Source organism: Papaver somniferum, chromosome 9 (assembly GCF_003573695.1).
Source record: "Papaver somniferum cultivar HN1 chromosome 9, ASM357369v1, whole genome shotgun sequence".
Taxonomy (NCBI): domain Eukaryota; kingdom Viridiplantae; phylum Streptophyta; class Magnoliopsida; order Ranunculales; family Papaveraceae; genus Papaver; species Papaver somniferum.
In genome coordinates, this window is record NC_039366.1 from 30,214,732 (window position 1) to 30,235,972 (window position 21,241).

The 21,241-nt window shown below is 37.6% G+C and overlaps 1 protein-coding gene and 1 long non-coding RNA gene across 5 annotated transcripts; one reads left to right on the forward strand and one right to left on the reverse strand.

The window, feature by feature from the left end:
* The first annotated feature begins 3,298 nt into the window (after nucleotides 1-3,298).
* On the forward strand, nucleotides 3,299-3,981 carry LOC113309710. Of its 2 annotated transcripts, none has more exons than XR_003340714.1 (3): nucleotides 3,299-3,385; nucleotides 3,478-3,580; nucleotides 3,936-3,981. It is a non-coding gene; the product is annotated as an uncharacterized LOC113309710 (long non-coding RNA). The 2 variants fall into 2 exon arrangements; XR_003340715.1 differs by having other exon boundaries at nucleotides 3,313-3,385; nucleotides 3,481-3,580.
* A 4,472-nt stretch (nucleotides 3,982-8,453) lies between these two features.
* Nucleotides 8,454-13,572, reverse strand: LOC113308533 (mediator of RNA polymerase II transcription subunit 21-like). Of its 3 annotated transcripts, none has more exons than XM_026556985.1 (7): nucleotides 13,387-13,572; nucleotides 12,119-12,184; nucleotides 11,198-11,363; nucleotides 9,682-9,914; nucleotides 8,942-9,019; nucleotides 8,802-8,853; nucleotides 8,454-8,675 (listed from the first exon to the last, which is right to left on the reverse strand). In XM_026556985.1, exons 4-7 carry the CDS (start codon nucleotides 9,889-9,891, stop codon nucleotides 8,599-8,601), a joined length of 417 nt encoding a protein of 138 aa, XP_026412770.1. In that variant the 5' UTR covers nucleotides 9,892-9,914; nucleotides 11,198-11,363; nucleotides 12,119-12,184; nucleotides 13,387-13,572; the 3' UTR covers nucleotides 8,454-8,598. The 3 variants fall into 3 exon arrangements, with proteins under 3 accessions (XP_026412770.1, XP_026412771.1, XP_026412769.1); XM_026556986.1 differs by having other exon boundaries at nucleotides 11,198-11,367; XM_026556984.1 differs by lacking the exon at nucleotides 11,198-11,363 and having other exon boundaries at nucleotides 13,387-13,570.
* Nucleotides 13,573-21,241: the final 7,669 nt, after the last annotated feature.

Below are 21,241 nucleotides of genomic sequence, written 5' to 3' on the forward strand. Positions count from 1 at the left end.
ATTTCCTTCCCATGGCCTCTAGTAAGGTATGTTGGTCGGAAGTTATTACTAGTGACACAATACAAAATGTTTTCCGACAAGGGCGGAGCTAGGATTGTAAGGTTGGGCGGAGCTAGGATTGTAATGTTTTCCGACAAAAGGAAAATTATCTTAGAGTATACAACCAAATGCTAAAAGGCTAGAATTTTTCTTTTATTTTCTTCCATAAAATGAGCTTGGGAGTCAGTGGAATGGGTAGGCAATTACCTACTCGTGCCGTAGGTTAGCTCCGCTCCTGCATTACGGATACTAAGTGAAGCTAAATAAAATTTAATACTCAAAATAAGAAAGAAAAAAAAGAAACCAAAAGAGAAAAATAGTTAGATAAATAATAAAGAAAAAGACAACCGAAAAGAAAAAGAAAGAAACATAGTTATGGCAATGAATTATTGTAAGTTCGAAATGTAAAAGAAACAAATAATTTAAATCAGAATGTGTCTTCTTATTTACCGTCCCATTCAAAAGCATGACTGTAAAATATGACATGCTTGTATTATTTTCGGAAAATGGGTCATTTGTCCAAATATTTTTAAAACATGGTTCAAACGGACGAGTAAAAATTTGTATGGGTGAAATGGACACCAAAAAAATAGCAAGGATGAAATTGGATTCATCCTGACTTAACTTAAAAAATAGCAAGGATGAAACTAGATGCATCCTGATGTAGATTAAAAATAAGAAAAAGTATTTGAAAATGGGTAGGATGAAACTGTTTACATCCTAGTTGTTTTTAAATTTTTGTCCATTTAAACAGTATCAAAATCTAAATATCCTTTTCACCCAGAAATTGTTGAGGTCTTTTTAACCAACTTTTCGTATTATTTTTTACGATCATTCAATTGCAAGTTTGTTGGTATTCACCAAAGCACAAGATATTCGGCCTTTGAAGTCAGCAAAGGGCAAGGGTTTGATTCAATTCAAAAGCATATTCTCTTGTAATATGATTCTTTCCCCGTTTTTTTTTTTCCGTTAGGTCAACTATTTCTTGGGTTCCATATTTTCTATCAATATAAACTAAAAAATTAAAACAAATTCCAAGTTTCTTTGACGAGCTCTTCTTTTATCGACTTTATAGACAAAATGGTGTTTTTGAAGTTCGAAATGAGGTGAAAGTAGTAAAACCTCCTCTTAAAGGCAAAGAATGAAGAAAAGCAAGAGAAAGCCAAAAGTTATGGGATTCTAGATCTCTAGCGTTTTTTGTTTCCCTTGTCGGCAAGAGGGAGTACGAGGTTGGCGTATATGAGATACTTGGACTCGTGTATATTTTGGCCACACTGATAGTAGGATAGACTAAACATGCATGCGACTGTAGCGCTTATGACGAAAACAAGATAGCCCCATGAAGATGAAATGCCATGTACCATACGGGTTGTCATCGATAGTTATTGCGCAAACAGGATGGTAAAGTGATTGCCGTTGAAAAAGAAAATTCGGAGTGGCATTTCAATATTTTAAATTAGTAACTAATTGGATCTTAATTAGGAGCATGGAGATAAGATGTAGTATATGTCGACCTGTTTAAGGAAACTCTAATATAATCCAACTTGTAAAACAATAATCAAATTTTAGTAATGATTCGTGTTGTTTGTTTGATTCTATCAAAAGAGTCCAATTGCCATTAATCGAACTTTATTTTTTTTTCTATGAAAAGAAAGATGCTGACATATAACCATTGTTTAAACCTCAAATAGATTAGCAACAAAACACATACCGACATGATTAAATATGGTTAATTAAACGACATAATCATCTATTGGTTCATATTTAGGATGTATACCGCCTAAATTTAGTCTCGGTTAAAGGTTATACAGAAAGGTTAAGCATTAAACAATGTTTAACAATCCATAAATGTTTACCAATATACACATACAAGTGGTACAAGGGTTTCTCAACTATTATATCATTTTGCTTTGGTCCATGCCTAACTGCTCAGATCCCAGTATCGACATAGAATTAGAATTATAGTAGTGATAGTGGGCATCGAGCATCTCTCATGTTAGCGTGTGTTGCTTGTCATGCATGGCCCACGCAACGAACCGCAAATGCTTCTTTCTTCCTTCTTTGGAGGGAGCCACTTGGGAAACATCCCCGGAAGAATGCTTGGTAGAGAGGTCGGAAGTGTTGTTTATTCCTAGTGGTGAATTATGGTGGAAAATGTGGGCAACGTTAGATCGGTTGACAACCATGCGCGCCTGATCGTAATCCGGGAAGGTCGCTTTATATGCTATGAGGTCAAGAGTAATAGAAGTTGTTGAGCATCTCCTTATGGTATACTTCTAAAAAATATGCTAGCAGCAATGAGAGGAAAGAAAGCGTCTTGACTCATTTTTCCCGACCTTGGGCCTACAAGACTTATTTGTACAAGTCCAGAGCAACATGAGCTTTCTCGCCCAAAATCAGAAAATACGAGCTTTTTGTGCAGGTTCAAGAGACGCTAGGCCAGGGATTTGCAGGCAAGGGTGCAAGTCTAAGAAGCGCCAATTAGGGGACTTGGAGGAGAAACGCAATTCTAAAAGACGCTGAAACGGGAGTTCGTATAGAGGAATGTAATTCTAAGAGACGCTGCATTAGGGCACTTGCAGGAAAGATGCAAGTACAATAAAGAAAGCATCGCTACCGCCGAGGCGCTGACAAACAAACAAGACCTGTTGGAAAGACTGCTGACAAGACGAGTGAAGTAGAGGCTGTTGGAAAGACTAAATGCCTTCCAAACAGCCAAGGACTTGTTATCAGATGGACAGGTAATCCTAATCACGGGAGCAAATGAGCAATCCATTGCCAGGCCTAGAGTTGATCATAGCTATGCCTTACAAGTACGGACAGTGGGATCCTCCCCAAAAAAAGATGTGAATTTACAGAGGCAATAGATGCAGAAGAGGTGGCTGCTTTGGAAACTATTCTATGGGCTAAAGCTAGAGCTGGCAATCCGAGCCAAAACCCGCGGGTTGGCCCGTCCCGTCCCGTGAAAACCCGCACCCGTCCCGGATCGTAACTAAACAAGACGGGCGCGGGTTGTATATTTAGTGGCTTGTGAAGAAACGGGTTAACCCGGCCCGTACCGTGAAACCCGCGGGTTAACCCGGCTCATTCCCCACCGCTACATGTCACAGTAATGTAAGCCTGTTACGTACTACGTGTCACAATATCTTGTTTCCCTCATATAAAAAGTTAAAAACGAAGAAGGAAACCCTACCTCCCTAAGCCTAAGCTGCTGCGGCCTTCATTCTTCCTCTAATCCTCTTCTTTTCTTCTTCCCTGCTGAGTCTTCTGAATTTGATGGCAGGTACGAATCACAGTCACAGAACAACAAATTGAAATCTAAAGATCAAAGTTTAAAGGCTAGCAGGTAACAACAACATACTTCAAAGTTTTACCCAAGATTTTTCTCTTCACTATTTCCAGATATCATTTTTTGTCTCTGAAATTTTCGTGTAACAGCAGAAGAAGATCGATCTCATGTATTTAAAGGTTCACTGTAAAGGTTAACTTCAGATCTCGTGTTTGAATTTCGGATTTCATCTTCTTACAGTTACAATCAAAAGTAAGTTTTCTTTTCTTTTCTCGTAAATATCATCAAAATAAAACATGGGTTTTGGTAATCAATTGTTAATTTCTTAAATCTAACCCCTTTACTTTTTTTATTCATCCAGTCTACCGAGAATACTCATACCAGCAGATGAAATACTAGCCTTTTTTCCCCAATTCTAATTTTATTGTTGGTAATCTCTGCTGTAGTTTGCACATAGGATATTTAGATTCTTTAATTGGTAATTTTGGTTGTGTTTATCGATTTGTCCCCCACAATTTATCTGAATACTCTTGTCTCTCTGTCCTGCAACTTAATTACTGTTTAGTGATGAACAAAATCTCATCTGTAACCTTTCCATGGAACTCAGGGGGGACATCAAGCACCATCTTTGATTAAATCTACTGGGGAGAGAGTGAGTCCTTTTGCCTCCATGTGTTGTTATTGCTATCAGTTACTGCATCTTTTTCAGTTCAAGTTATTCTTCAATGTTCTGTTTAGCTGTATGATTTGGTTGGAATATTCGACTATATCAGTAGTGGAATTTGAGGTCTGAATTTCATTGACATTAGGTTTATATATGATGAACTATTAGGTACGATACTGGTAGGTCAATTTTTTCTGTGATGTCTCTTTCTCTTAGAAATCAATGATACACCTGATGAAGATAGCTTTTACACAAACAACTAATACAAGTGACAAATTCTCAATAGATTGGTAGTCTATACTTTTTAGTCACCAACACAGCCAGCAACATAAATAGCACCACCACCATCAGAGCATTATGCTTAGAAGAAGAATTGTATAAATACTTACAACAGATTTAGAATTTCTGAAATATGGTTAGGTTTCAATAGACAGTTGATTTTTTCTTTTCTTTTCTTTACATTGCCAGTTTTTCACGTTTCTGATTCTCTGAATGACTCTTTGACTTGTTCTTTGTGGCTCCATCCATTTCAGGATGTCAAGTGTACAAGAACAAGAGTTACCAGAACCAGACCATTACAACGATGTTATGAGTGGTGACGGTCAAGATGATGATGATGATGTTGAGATGCTAGATTCTGTGAATGAGGATCCAACTGTTGGTTGTGCACCTGCACAAGTTGCACGTGGAAATAAAAATAGACTTAGATCCGAAGTTTGGGAATTTTTTAAACTCGTTAAGTATAAGGATGGTACAACGAAGGGGGTGTGCAAGGCTTGTAATGTAGGATATAAATATGAAAGCCAAAGAGGTGGAACTTCAGCCATGAAAAGGCATAAGTGCATTAAACGTCAGTCTATGGACGTAGGGCAGATGATATTAGCTTCACAAAATAGCCAGCTGTCTACCCGTGTACGCAAGGTTGATCAAATGAAATTACGGGATTTGTTCTCAGCTTTACTCATTGCAAGAAATGTTCCATTTGCTTTGGTGGAGTGGAAAGAGTTTAGGGATATATGTGCTTATTTAAATGATGACTTTAAACCAATATCAAGGAATACTGGGAAAGCCGATGTGGTAAAGAAACATAAAGCACAAAAAGAAGTTATTCGCAACAGATTGAAACTTGCTCCAGGTATGATTCAAAATTTCAAATCCTAATGACCCATATGATTTGTTTATACTTTTATGTATGAGTAATTGATTAATATGATGTGCTAGCTAATGTGTATGACTTACCCTTACAGGTAGGATATGTCTAACATCAGACATGTGGACTTCTGTAACAACTACTGGATATATAAGCTTAACTGCGCACTATCTTGATAAAGATTGGGTATTGCAAAAGAAGCTTCTGAATTTCTCTCCCCTTCCACCACCTCATACAGGTAAAGCACTTAATTTTATTTCTTTATTATCTTAAATATAATTTCATGTTAACTTATTCCCCTTTCTACTACCTCAAACAGGTGAACACCTTTCTTCTAAGTTATTTGCAATGATAGAAGATTGGGGAATTGAAGAAAAGGTATCCAACATCACCTTGGATAATGCTGCAAATAACGGAGCTTGTGCTGGAATTATGAAGAGTAGACTTGTTGCAAAGAAGATCTTGTTGAACGATGGAAAATACTTTCATGTGCGTTGTTGTGCTCATATCTTAGCTCTTATTGTAAAAGAAGGACTTACGAAGATTGATCCAGCCGTGCTTAAGATTCGAGCGTCAGTGAAGTCCCTTAAAAAGTCCCAAGTAAGAAAAAAAAAGTTCTTGGACATTGTTGAAACTTTAGGAATGTCTGGTCTGAAAAAGGGTATTCGGCAAGACGTAAAGACAAGGTGGGATTCCACTTCTATTCTGTTATAAATTACAAAGTTGGAGAATTGTATAATTTGTATTAATGTTTTTTTAGATACTCACTGAATGTTTGTTTTATGCAGGTGGAATTCAACTTATCTTATGTTAGACAGTTGTATCTTGTATAAGCCAGTTTTCTCTCATTTGAAGTTGGTGGATTCAGACTATGAAGACTGTCCAACTAATGAAGAATGGGAACAAATTGAAGTAGTCACAAAGTTTCTCAAGGTGTTTCATGAACTCACAAAGGTTTTTTCTGGTAGTAAGTATCCTACTTCCAATCTGTATTTTGAAAGAATTTGTCAAGTTCAGGTGTTACTAAAGAAAGAGAGCAGAAGTAATATTGAATTCATTAGGAACATGGTAAAAGAGATGCAAGCAAAATTTGATAGTTACTGGAAGGAGTTGAGTCCTATATTGGCTATGGCAGTTGTGTTAGATCCTAGATCGAAAATGAATTTTGTGAAATTTACTTACTCCAAGTTGTATCCTGATGAGAGAGAATTAGAATGTCAAGTTAATAAAGTGCATAGTAATATAAAAGCACTTTTTAATGAGTATTACACCTTGTCAAGTTCAAGAGCTTCCAACAGTTGTGCAGCTCAAAATTTGAGTGTTCAAAATGGTGGGAATTTTGCTGCCCAAGAAGGGAGTGATTTTTTTCAGGTAATTTCAACTTTTATGTTCAGTTTGATTCATTTGAGTTCTTCATGATTGGTATAAGTCTGCAAAACATGTTCTTTTTTTTAATACAAGATGATAACTTTGAACCCAGATTTAATATGTCAATGTAAACTCTGAGCATGCCATATCGTTTATTTGTCATTGTAATTACTTATGATAGAATGAGGAATGTACCCAAGAATTGGTTGTTGGATTGTTTGGGATTCTGTCATTCTGTGTCTTGATATCTAGTGTCTTGTCAACAGGAATATGTTGCAACACAGGAACGTGGTGGTAATGTATTAACTGACTTGTCAGAGTTAGATGAATATCTTGGCGAGACGTACAGAGGTTGTCTAAATTCACTAGACATCCTTAACTATTGGAAGAACCATGAACAACAATATCCAGTACTTTCAAGAATGGCAGGAGATATTTTGTCAATTCCTATTTCAACCGTCGCATCGGAGTCTGCATTTAGCATTGGAGGAAGGGTGATTGATCGATTTCGCAGTTCCTTATTACCTGAAAATGCTGAGGCGTTAATAACAACTCGTGATTGGGAATATGGAATTGGTAAGTAAATCAATAATATTTTATTTAGTTGAGTGTCTAAATCTTATCTATAACATTGGCTGTTTTTATGATCCATATAGGAAAAGAAGATATGGATGAGGACAATGTGATCGTTGAAGAAGATATATTAGGATTTGAACCTGACGCAGTGGAGGATGGGGCAGTGGAGGATGTGGAGGAAGTAAGTTCTTATGCGTCTAGTTAGTATGCGTACTTCTTCAATATAAAGCGGGGTAATTATGCAAATTCCATGTTTTTGACTTGAATCTTTTTTTTTGTTTGGTTTATTTTTTCTTGAAATTACAGATTCATATTGAATAGTTGGAGCAACTCAAAGATAAACATGGAATATGAGAATGTTTTATCACTTACCAGTATCTCCAAATATTGCATAGAAAAGAGATTGGAGATGTTTTTTTGATAGTTAACACTTTTTTTGATTAACCACACAATATATATTTTGTGCAGGAAGTGGTTATTAATATTGTGATATTGTCGCACTTGGTGATACAAATTAGAAACAATGGTATCTACAGTCTCGGTCTCGGAAGTTTATGTTCATTATTTATCAATTATCATCATGAACTGATGAAGTACTGTGTAACTGTAACTAAAGTACTTAAGTACTAAAGTAAACTACTAATGACTAGTAAAGTAAGTCTAGTATGAATGTATGATACTATGATAGTATCTGTGTGACTGTGTCTGTGTTTCTTTAAGAAGACTAATTTGTTTAGTTTTGCAATTTTGAGTTTTTGAATTGATATACCAAATGAATTGGATGAATGTTAGATACTTAGGTTGTAGCTTGTAGGAAAGGAACTTTAGATGCCCTGAATGTGGAAGAAAATAGCCCAGAAATCGATTTCTGGCGAGTTGACTCAACAAAAACCAGGTAACCCGTGAGCACCCGTGAACCCGCGAGCTTTACCCGGGACGGGCACGGGTGGGATAAATGACCACCCGTGAAGAATTTCAACCCGCGAGCTCAGACTTGTATTAACCCGTAACCCGCGGGTTGGTCACAAGCCAGACCCGTCCCGCCCGTTTGCCAGCTCTAGCTAAAGCCGAAGGAATCGCGTGACCGGATAGGGGGTTGCAAAAATGCTATACCTGCCATTAGCGTTTCAATGGGAAGGGTCCAATGGACCACAAGTAGTATAACCGTGTTACAGGTTCGCAAGGTTTCAGTGATTGGACTTGTTCTTTTGTAATGAGATCAGCCAACTATACTGCTGCATGATCTCAATAACTAGTGTTTGTCTAAGCTCTCCTCCAGATTTCATCACTGGATTTTTGGCTTTCAAAAAAAAAAACTTAAGTGATTTCGTTAATTAATCTTTTACCTATTCGAGAAAAAAGAAAAGTTGGCTCTACTTCTTCCACCTCTTCATAGATCTAACACATCATGTATTGACATTAGAGTTTGAAAATCGAATCATCTTGATGTTGTTGGGCTGGAGCAAGAAAGTTGAAAGACCCTAATACTTAGGCTGTTGATCTCACTGCTCTTTAATCAGGTTTTTTCAAATTCAAACAGTTGTCTGCTGCTTCGTTAAATAATCCTTGGACCTGCCTCAATTCTGTTTCTGCAATCACAAATGTAGTTATCGACATCAATATACATCACAAATTACCCGCCCTAGAAACACAGCATAACAACGAACGATGTGGGGAATAAAATGAACAAACTGCCCCTAAACTTTACAAATTACCTGCCGCCTCTAGCTGATTTTGGAGTTCTTGTCCAACTTCTTCATTTTCTGCCTGGATTTCAAGTTTGGGAAAGAGGGTCAGAGAAGAAACTATATAGGGAATACCCAATATTCATGTGTAATTGAGCTTCAAGTGATACCTGAAGTTCAGCTATACGTTTTAATTGAGCTTCCTCATCTCCTTCTGACACTGGAAGTGCCGAAACCAATACGTCGAACTGAAGATGATAACCAGCAGTATGGTAAACATAGTAAGAAAAAATGCACAATCAGCTTAAACATCAACATAAAATGACGAATTCAGACATCAAAACAATAAGTTCGCAAAAAAAAAGAAAGAACTACATATCTCAGAACTGATAATTGAAACTTTGTAAATCAACCATGCTTCTGGATGATTACTCCTTGGAAAGTAAGCGAGTGCTGCTACTATTGTATACAAGACCGGATGCTAGGTCAAGTGCACAAATGATGAGATTGGAACATTTCTGATTGACAATCTCACCTAGGAGATCTTACTAAAAGATACAAACAATTTCTAGTAATTCCCCCGCTCGTCAGATATTCTAAAAATTCTTATTTCTACCAATATGCATCGAATTTTCCCATACTTATCAGTTTACTTGAGTTCAAGGATGACAAAATTCGAAGGCAATCCATATTCCACAGAAACAGACATGCAAGACGTTTTTCTGGTCAAATATTATTGTCAGTGTAACTAGATGTATCTCGAGAAGTAATTCTACTATAACCGAAACAATACAACCAAACTACTCAGTCATCCAATCAAACCATCAGTGTAACAAACACATGCGTATTCATAAGGGTTCTCGCGTTCAGCAAATGGGATTCGATGCTTCTTTTTTTTGCTTTACTATACCTGCTTTGCAGCCTTAACTAGAGCAGCACTCATGAGCTTGGGTTGTTCTGCAATATCAGCTGGGGTTTCCGTAGTAGTGTTAGCAGGAGGCTCTGGATAATTTGGGGAAAGTCTCACTGGTGGCGCATCTCTTTGAAGTGTTCCAAAAGTATTGAAAGCTAGGGATGCAATAGTATTCGCTTGTTCTTGTAGCTGAGATATGATATCCATCCTAACAAATTGTCGCCAAAATCCTGAAAATGATTAATAAATACATAATAAGAACAAAATGTATGTACATATCAACAACATTGGACTCAATATTGGTTCGTTAAAGCCACTACTGGTTTAAAATTGTAAAGTGCACAAACAAATGAAATAAAATTGATAGTTTCGTAGGATTGTTTCAACTATTCACTCGTTTTTGTAATTCTTAACCACTTCTGAAATTGATCAAGCATTTTAAATCCTACCAAGGAGGTTATCAATTGGGAATACCATGGCAACTAGAAATTCAGCTCTACCTCGTTATACGTCCTTCTATATTATGATCTAAGGACTAAGACATACAGTCATGGCCACAAAAAACAGTAAGTCCAACATCTCAAAATCGACATGACCCAACTTTTTGTGATAGTATAATCCTGCCCAACAAAATCATATTAACAAACAGTTTGGACTAGCTTGTAGTTCTGCCATCTATTGGCTGAGGTTTTCCATTAAATGAGACACTTCTCTATGTGAAGTCTCGACTACATAGGCTTTCCATTTGATGTAGCTGCTAATTTGCAACAGCAAGTCCTCAACATAAAACAAGAATAACAAATTTAGGGCAACTGCATACAAATAAAGTACTAGAAGAGATAGGTACTGGCATAAATGTACCAAACAGATCTATTTTTTGCAACACAGCATTTACTATAAATAACCCATTTTATTTTCAGATCCAACTGTCATAAAGGCATCGAAATATTGAACCCTGAAGTGACTCGTTTTTCAAATTTAAGAATCAATCGTACGTTCAAACGTGAATCGGGGATTCATAGTCATTTTTTTTATATCAAGTAGCGCATTTTTTTTTACATATAAGTGTAAGGACTCATGGAAAATAAACTCACAAAACAAATGTAGGGTTTTTATGTTTAGCTATCCCAAAGTTATGCTTGTTGTCCCAAAGAAACCCCAAAAGTATATGTTCATGTGTTCAAGCATACAAATATTAAGCAATTACTACACATATTCATCTGGCAAACAATCACCATCTCCCGTTGTTAAAAAGAAAAGTCCAAGTCTCCGCAGATTTCATCAAAAACTTGTCAAGCATTAATTAAACTACTTCACAAACAAACTTTTTTCTCTCACACGTTTTGTCAAACACTTGTCTAGTATCACTTAAACTACTACATTTTGCATACATACTAACAAGTTTAGTCTCAAAGTTTTACTTCAACAACCAAACCCAAATGCAGTAAAATCAGTGGCATAACAATTTTAATAAGGAAATACAACTATAATGTATACATGTATTGGGTTTTACCTTAAACTCTTTCTTGGATACAGAATGTAAAACAATTACAGCTTCTCTATGTTTCTTCTTTTAGCATAGACTGTTCATAGCTAAATCTGTGATTTTTCGGGTTGATTTTCCATCAACTTTAAGCTTCTTTTTGGTATGGGTTTAACTGCATTTGAAGTGGGTATTGCTGCCTTACAGAAATTGAAGAGAAAACAGTGAGACTTGAAAATGTTTTTAAATCCCTTGTAGGATTTTAGATATTTTGATGTTCCCCCAGTACACGAGAATGGAATTCTTTTAAAGAATTTAGAGCTTTCAGCAGACCTACTCTGTATTAGGCAGACCTTAAACTTACAGAAACTTAACACCAATGTATCAGTGCGTCGCACATTAGAAACAACATCAATACACAGCAAAAACATGGGCAGCATATACAAAAAGAACAAGTAAATGGACAGATATACGCAAATCCAACTACACCAGCAACCCCGTGATATACACATATTAGAGTGATACAGGAGTATTGTAACAACAGTTGAGCCGTGTTAAGGCTAGAGAGTGTCTAGAAGATACTAGAAGTTGGTCGACAGTTTTTTTGTTTGTTCAACAAGTTTTGAGGTTTCCTAACTTAGATAGGACTCCTAGTTTAGATGAGTTTAAAACTCATAGTTTTATTTCTTTTCCAGTAAGTTTACACTCCTATAAAAGGAGGAGAATTTTAGGCTAGGAAGACAGAGAAAAACTTCTAGAGAAGGCAGCCAGTTTATGGTTTGTAATAGAGTTTTCTTTCACAGTTATAAAGAAGAAGAAGTTAGTAGAATCATTCGTATTCTTTTCTTTGTGTTTTATTCTTTTCTTTGTGTTCTTTCTTACTTCCTTCTAAGCAGTACTGACTCTAGGTACCACTGATCGATTACGTAATAGAGACACAAGCAAACATACCAACTTTTGCTCAAACTCCAAGCCTTAAGCTCTTCCCAAGCTTACTGCCTCAACTCCGCTCAAAATCTGTGAAAAACAAAACCAAACAGGGTGAGCCACAACCCAATAGAGGTTGTAAGTGTAACAAAAATAATATACCAGAGAAAAGTGATCAATAAAGAATATAAACTAAAGAGTTGAGCATGTCCAAAATCAGAAATACATAAAGCTTGAGAGTTCCACATTCATTCAAAAGATTGTAAAAGAAATACGAGTGACCATGCTCGATTACGACAAACACGAGGGAACTCCATGGAAAAAGCGAAACTCTGAGATGAAACGTCGTCAACCCAAGCATAAGCACTACTACAACAATATGGAAATCTGAAATTCATGCATCTAACTGTAAAGAAATGGAACTCAACTGTCCAGAGAAAAACATGCTCATAGAAAACTTAGAGCAAGAGATGGAACTAATGAAAAATGTATAAAATTCCATTTTGAACAACACTTATTGTATAACTTGAGGGAAGCACCCTAAATTAGATACACAAGTTCAAGTAGGATAACAGCAATGCAATACCATTAACAGTTTTGGGATAGAAGTGATTAGCTAAAGATGTCAACTACCATATAAAAATACAATTGTTTCAAGTCTGACATAAAAACGTCAAAGCCTTGCATTTTGTACAAATCTAAAAATTCAACCAAAACGGGTCAGTCCTAATTGCCAAACACCTATAATACAATTGTTTCAGTGAACTAACATGGCAAACACCTATAAGTTGATATAAGTGAATCAAGAAACTATTAGAGTACCCATTCCTTCCTTTTTGTAAAAGTGTGCTAGATTCAAACTAGCAAACAAATGCTCCAGGCTAAGGCACAAGAGAGTTAAAACGACATTTCCATATTCTCGTCTTGTCATTTTAACGAACAGCTGGTAGGCTAGTTCAGAAATTCAATACGAGACTTGTCTATTGATGGAGATTAAAACTTGGATGGTTGCATAGACTTTTTATACCTCCGTAAAACAATTTACGGCATTCAAAATTATCCACAGTTCGCATGCAAAGATTAAACACCCGAAAGCATAGGGTTTAAACCGAATATCAAAACCAGCAGAGATAATTTGAAACAATTTCAGGAATAGAAATTAGAATTTACATAGATCTCAAATACCCATTTGCTAATTCGTATGGATGGTCATAAACATGGAGGAATTAAGCATGTTCAGTGCATTAATACGAAGAAAACATCAATTGAAAAATTGAGAGAAAACCCCTTACCTAGTGGAAGCCAATTATGTCTCCAAAATCATAGAGTCGATTTACTTAAAGAAAACAAAGGTTCCTCTTGCTCGGGATGGTGGTGAAGCAAAAATAGAGAAGGGGGAAGAAAAGATGGTGGCAGAGCAAAGAAAACACTGAGGAGTTGATCTTCTGTTGACGCTGGTTTTAAAAGACGGAGACAAAAACGCCCTTTAGCTAATCAAGCGCTCTATATTTATCTAAAAACACGCGTACCGAGATTAGGGCACTCACCACGACTATATGCATCCGATACTCATCCCTTAATACCTTCTGTCACACCTTCAAACATCCCAGATATTTTTCGCGAAAGTATAACCCGACAGTAGAGTGGTTCTGTGAACAAATCTTCATCCACCTGTACTTCAACCTTATAAGTTTGCACCTACCCAAACAACCAACTCTTTAGATAAACAGCGGAAGTCTTTACAACATTCTTTCACTTCTCTAAACTCACCAAATACACCCCATAATGCATTCAATCCTTACCATACTTTGCTAGCAACAATCAGCCAACCAAGAACACTTAGAACATGACACAATCACTTCATTTTATTGCATCAAAGGGAAGAAATACAAAACTTGCCCACTTAGGGACTTACACAGACTTGTTCACCTTTGAACCAACCCTTAGTTTTACAAAAAATCTCCTATTCACTCGCATATGCAAACCTCACCCTCACATATGCTAACCTTTTCAAGCCTGCCGAATTTTCCCCTCCTTAGGACTATTTATACAACAGCTTTACTTGGCCAAACCGTGCACAACCGTTGTACACGCTGGAGACATCCATCTGTCCCATGGAGCAGTTCCATAACCGCCACTAACTGTGCTAACTGGCCACTTCTTTTCTATCTCGTGCCAATCATCCAACACTTGTTCTCTAGCAGTTAGAACTCTTCTCCCACGTTTATAAACTCCTTTGTAACCGCTCATCTTCATCACGCATCATTGGCATGCTTGTGAAGCTCGTAACTGACTTGTAACCGTCACTTGAGACGTATTGCACCACTTGTCGTGCCATACTGGATTCTTTCTTGCTCCAACGCTCAGCCCTCTTGGTCATACATGCTTATCATTTTAAGCTAATGCACGGACATTCCTTAAGATTCAATCATCGAGGCCAGCTCCTTAAGCTCACTCTAGTTACTCATGGTGCCATATGCTTCACTTCGCCAATTAGCTTGACAACAGCAATGCAACTCTTTCATTACCAACTTGTTTGCACTGTTTAAGCTTTGGCTAGCCTTGAACTAATGCCATAGACCAACTCTTAGTCTATTCTACCACTTTGCACCATCCTTGAGTTTGGGCCAACTCAATTTCATGGATATGCCAACATGTCATTTGCCAACATGCCACACCGCATGTTGCATCTTGCATCTTGCAACTTTGGCTTCGTCTTGCCTTTCCCTTAATGAAGCTTCATTATGTCGGCCAATAAGCTCCATTACTTAGCCAAACGTCATTACAATGTAGTGCTGCTCTTGCACTTCATTGGCCCTGCAGGGTGCCACTATCTTAGCGCTTGACGGTCTATACAGTATACCGATATTATGGCTTGCGTTGCGCTATTATAACTTTGCATTGCGCCATTACGGCTGGGTACTGACTTGGCCTGCAACTCTGTGATGCACAATCATTATGCTCACTTGCAGGACCGGTCATAGACCTCCCACACCTAATCCGTTCAACGTCCTCGTTGAACGCGACCCAGTATGAACACCATACTTGTCTTAACTTTGCTTCACTTGCTTTTCAGAACCTTCTCTGAAAATCGACAACTACTTTTGACTAAACCCTTGTCAATGGTCCCCTCCCATTGCATCCGCATCACTTAGCTTTACTGCTTTGCCATTGATCTCATATATTTGAGCCACTTTTCGGCGTCGTGCACTATGCTTACGCTGCTACTCAAATTATGCATCAATACCCAAATGCCAATCTGAAATTCTTCTTAGCCAATTCCCTTTAGCCTGAATTTCGCTTTGAATCATTTATGCCTAAGTGTACGCACTGAATGATTCTTCTCCTACTGATCACAACGATCATTGCCATAGTCTTACACCTCCCGACTTTGCCTTTTCTATCATACTTAACATGATAAGGACTTATAAACGACTTGGCCTTGTTTTCAATCAATTTTGCTGGCAACCCGCCTTTGAACTGTTGTTCTCCGTGATCCTCATTAAGTATGTCACAAAGCAAATAGGGGTTCTCTTTGCATAAAACACCCGTATTCAATACTTCATGCCTCGCCAAACTCTGATTATGCAAACCTCATTCAAGAACTCATTTCTCTGAATGTGGCCACTAAGTATAAACTCTATACTCATGCCATTTTGCATACCCGTACTAAATTTGTGAGTTTTCTTTGCTCAACTTCCGTACAACAAAACTATTGAGTTGCACAACTCATTTACAAAACTGTGACTGACTATTTTTTGGACATATTATTAGCTAACTTGTTAGCTGTCCATACGCCATCCCTTCAAAGCCAATATGTCTCCAAATACTTCTTTGAACTGGATTGCTTGTTGCCTGGAAAGTGTGTGTCTTTCTCTAAGGCCATGAGTTCTACCCAACTCATGCTTGCTGATGAAATGATTTCTAACTTGATGTATTGCTTGCACTGTCTCCGCACATCTGCCGTCGTGCCATTTCACAATCCCCAAACAGCAACATCACTTCTACATCAACTAGGACCCTTGTCCTATGCTTTGCTTATTAGCTTTCAACTTGTCTTGTTATTGCATACGTTAGGCTAAGTATGCTACTTGCAGCATCTCCCCATGAACTAGATTTACATCGTAAATAAAGAGGCAAGACTTTATAAACGAACACACACCATGTACCATTGCATGATTGATCCACTGATCACTTTTGAAAAGCTAAAACTTCATTAACAAAGCAACTTGCTTACACCAAAGCAAAGTATATACAAACTTGAAGACTCAAATAAAAGTTTGTACAACCAAACTCTACACATAGAGTTTGCAACAACCAACAACTTAAGCTACATAAAACAAGGCTAGAAACACTCTTCCTTTGGCATCAAAGTGTCGCCAGTGGAGACAGCAACACTTACTTGTTTTTAGCTTAATTTCTTTTGTCGAAGTGAGCGATCACTTCACTGCGAGGCCTCTTCCTCGAACTTTCACTTCGTCCTTCACGAGTCTTGCTAGAATGATTCCCATAATCATCCCCAACTGATGTCTTAAGGTGTGCCTTGAGCGGACAGCTCCTAGCGAAGTGTAAACCTTTGCAAATGAAACATCCCCTATACTTCCGGGCTGAAGGGAGTAGTTCATCTTCCTTAGGTTCATGCTTGCATTTACTGCCAACAGATTTTTCCTTCCTTTTGGCTTCAGCTTCACAACTTTGCACATCTTCAGTTGTTGTGCAACTAGTAAGCCCTCTTACTACTTGAATAGCCATTTGGATACTATGGATTTTGCGCTTCTTGAGTTCAGCAATCACACTCGAACCCGCGCCAGCCAGAAATTGGAACATCTGATCTTATTCACTCATGCCACGTACTTCTTGCACCAATGCAAGGAAGTTTTCAGCATAGGCATGTGGTGTACCCGTCATTTTTAGCCTACGCAAACTTTTTATTGCGTACCAAGTACCATTGCTTGGCCAGAACTGACATCTCAGTCCACTTTTCATGTCATTCCATGACATAGGATCGGCATAACCAGCAGCTTCATCTTCTTGCAGCATAGTTCTCCACCAAACCTTTGCATCACCACCAAGGTAATTGCATGTGAGAGTTACTTTTTGTTCTTCCCGAGTTCCATTCGCCTCAAAGTATGCCTCAACGTCATACAATAAATTCTCAATTTCTCTAGCATTTCTGGAACCTACGTAAACTCTTGGCTCGGAGACTCGAGTAGAGCTTTCTCCATGCACGTTTTCCCCTACAAACATGTTGTTACTGATTAACCCGTGAATGCCTGCCACTTCCTCTGACATTTGTTTCGCATGGTTTGTTAGTATGGTCTTTATGTCACTTAATTGCACCTCCAATTCAGTCACTTCAGCATTGGTTTCACAATTCAAAAGGGTTGTATCAGACACCTTGTCTTCTACAGCACTTACCCTGCTATCGAATTCTTTAAACCAATATGATGTTCTTCCTTCAAGTAGGTCTAGCCTGCCCTTATCTTCAGAAACTAGAGGATTTTTAATGCCATCAGCACCAAAGTCAATGGTTAAATCGCCAAGATCACCATATTCCTCAAGCTGATCGAACGTACCCAGTAGTTCTTCGTCGATCATCATGCTATTAGAACTCATTTCTAATACAATACTCTGAAAATAATGCGTCACTTACTCGCTCACAGAAAAATAGCTTTAGAGGGAAAGAAGCACCAGCGTATTATCCAACAAATACACTCGAACTGTGTACCAAACATAGCTCTGATACCCGTAGTTGTCACACCTTCAAACACCCCAGATATTTTTCGCGAAAGTGTAACCCGGCAGTACAGTGGTTCTGTGAACAAATATTCACCCACTTGTACTTCAACCTTATAAGTTTGCACGTATGCAAACAACCAACTCTTTAGGTAAACAGTGGAAGTCTTTACATCCTTCTTTCACTTCTCTAAACTCACCAAATACACCCCATAATGCATTCAATCCTTGCCATACTTTGCTAACAACAATCATCCAACCAAGAACACTTAGAACATGACACAACCACTTCATTTTATTTCATCAAAGGTAAGAAATACAAAACTTGCCCACTTAGGGACTTACACAGACTTGTTCACCTTTGAACCAAGCCTTAGTTTTACAGAAACTCTCATATTCACTCACATATGCAAACCTCACTCTCACATATGCTAACCCTTTCAAGCCTTCCGAATTTCCCCCTCCTTAGGACTATTTATACAACAACTTTACTTGGCCAAACCGTGCACAACCGTTGTACACGCTGGAGACAGCCATCTGTCCCATGGAGCAGTTCCATAACCGCCACTAATTGTGCTAACTGGCCACTTCTTTTCTATCTCGTTCCAATCATCCAACACATGTTCTCTAGCAGTTAGAACTCTTCTCCCACGCTTATAAACTCCGTTATAACCACTCCTCTTCATCAAGCATCATTGGCATGCTTGTGAAGCTCATAACTGACTTGCAACCGTCACTTGAGACGTATTGCACCACTTGTCGTGCCATACTGGATTCTTTCTTGCTCCAACGCTCAGCCCTCTTGGTCATACATGCTTATCATTTTAAGCTAATGCACGGACATTCCTTAAGATTCAATCATCGATGCCAGCTCCTTAAGCTCACTCTAGTTACTCATGGTGCCATATGCTTCACTTCTCCAATTATCTTGACAACAGCAATGCAACTCTTTCATTACCAACTTGTTTGCACTGTTTAAGCTTTGGCTAGCCTTGAACTAATGCCATAGACCAACTCTTAGTCTATTCTACCACTTTGCACCATCCTTGAGTTTGGGCCAACTCAATTTCATGGATATGCCATACTGGATTCTGTCTTGCTCCAACCCTCAGCCCTATTGTCCTTGCATGCTTATCACTTTAAGCTAATGCACGAAAATTCCTTAAGCTTCAATCATCGAGGCCAGCTCCTTAAGCTCACTCTAGTTACTCATGGTTCCATATGCTTCACTTCACCAATTAGCTTGACAACAGCAATGCAACTCTTGCATTACCAACTTGTTTCCAACTGTTTAAGCTTTGGCTAGCCTTGAACTAATGTCATAGACCAACTCTTAGTCTATTCTTTCACTTTGCACCATCCTTGATTTTGGGCCAACTCAATTCCATGGATATGCCAACATGCCACTTGCCAACATGCCACACCGCATGTTGCATCTTGCATCTTGTAACTTTGGCTTCATCTTGCCTTTCCTTTAATGAAGCTTCATTGTGTCGGCCAATAATCTCCATTACTTAGCCAAACGTCACTACAATGTAGTGATACTCTTGCACTTTATTGGCCCTGCAGGGTGCCACTATCTTAATGCTTGACGGTATATACAGTATACCGCTATTATGGCTTGCATTGCGCTATTATAGCTTGGCATTGCGCCATTACGGCTGGGTACCGACTTTGCCTGCAACTCTGTGATGCACAATCATTATGCTCATTTGCAGGACCAGTCATACCTTCCAACATTGTTAATGGGGGTTCCGCATTATTGAGGAGGTCGAACTATTGGACGCAAATAGAAAAGGAAGACCTAGTGATATCAAAGAAACTAGCAGACTTGAGTATCAAAACCAATATGAGAAAGAAGACTTTCGTTTTTGTCCTACATGTGTTTTGATTTCCTCCCCAATAATTCGACACCCCCATTAGCAGCCATGCCTTAATACTACAGTGAGCAAACTTTAAATTGGCTATAGTGGAAAAACATGAACATGTGTAATATATGATTGGGCCTCCAAGCATGTATAGTATGATAACTAGTTCATCTGTTATTGAATTTTCCATTCACATTTTTTGGGCGATGAATTTCATGCATTCATATAAATAGTTGGGAATTAAGAGAATAATATGAATAACCAAAGTACCTGGATATTTTTAAATGCTCTTTAGAAATTCCAATTTTATAGCTCAAGAGTAAGCACTTTGAGACATTGGAGTAAACTAGTGATGTATAATAAAGAGAGCAAAAACAATTATTAAACCTGTTTTCTTGAAAGAGAAATGTTGAATTAAAATTCACAAGAGCATCTTATATCTTAGCTCTACAGAAAATATTGTCAAGCATGCAGAAATCAAGAATCTATGGAATCAAAGAAACAATAATACCTCACCGGGATCAAACAATTTGGGGTTACGAAAGATTTATCTTTACAAAATTTAATTGTTCCAGATAAGATTCTTTTATGAATTTGTACTAAAGATAAATTTACGTAGTCTAGTCTAACCAAATATGTCAATTTCCTAATTCCTAGTGTGGTCTAATCGATTGTAAAAATCAGCCAACAACTTTAAACAAATTCGTTTAACAATTTAAACACGGATTTCTTAGTATTCTTGATGCATTACTTTATTTTATTTTGAAGAAAACACACTATAGATAGACCAATCACCACATTTCTACTCTTTATCTTTTTCATTTCAATAATCATCCTTAGGGCTGAACATGGTTTCGGTTTTTCGCTGGAATCGGACCAAACCAGACCAATTAGGAAGAAACCAAACCGAACCATTTACTAATGGATTGGTTACGGTGTAGAAAGTGGAAAACCGATAGTGTTGGTTTTGGTTTGGTTTGACCTCTAAAACCGAATCAAAAACCATTAGAAAACCGATTAATTTTTAAACTTAGTTTCTACCGTTAATTTACAAGTATTAGATTCTACCCATTGATTTAGAGGATAAATAGAAACTATAAATCTAATATTTCATTATGATACTCTCCCTCTTTTTCTTTCTCCTTCTCTGAGTCGCCTCCCTTCTCCACCCCCAACTATAGCCGCTGCTACTCGACTTTTTTCTTCCCGTCTTCCTTCTTTTTTATTTGTCAATAATTAAATTAAGATATATTATATATATTTTTTTGATCTCTAGAATTAGAGTAAGCTTTAACTATTCTTGATATTTTTTGTATTTTTTTTGTCTGTAAATTTGTGTAAACCAATACTATCGGCAACTACGATTTTTTTATCTGTAAATTTGTGTGTTTTTTTTTGTTTAACATAATTATTGGTTAACCAAAAACCACTGGGACAAACCGAAACCAACTGGAACCATTTGGAAACCAAACCAATGGTTAATGGATTGGTTTGGTTTAGATTTTTAGAAACCAATAGTATTGGTTTCGGTTTTGGTTTGGCT

Coding starts and splice junctions, on each gene's coding strand:
- LOC113308533 (XM_026556985.1), bottom strand. CDS start 9,891: ATGGATATCATATCTCAGCTACAAGAACAAGCGAATACTATTGCATCC. Junction 9,020..9,681: donor TAGTTAAGGCTGCAAAGCAG/GTATAGTAAAGC, acceptor TATCATCTTCAG/TTCGACGTATTGGTTTCGGC. Junction 8,854..8,941: donor AACGTATAGCTGAACTTCAG/GTATCACTTGAA, acceptor CTTGAAATCCAG/GCAGAAAATGAAGAAGTTGG.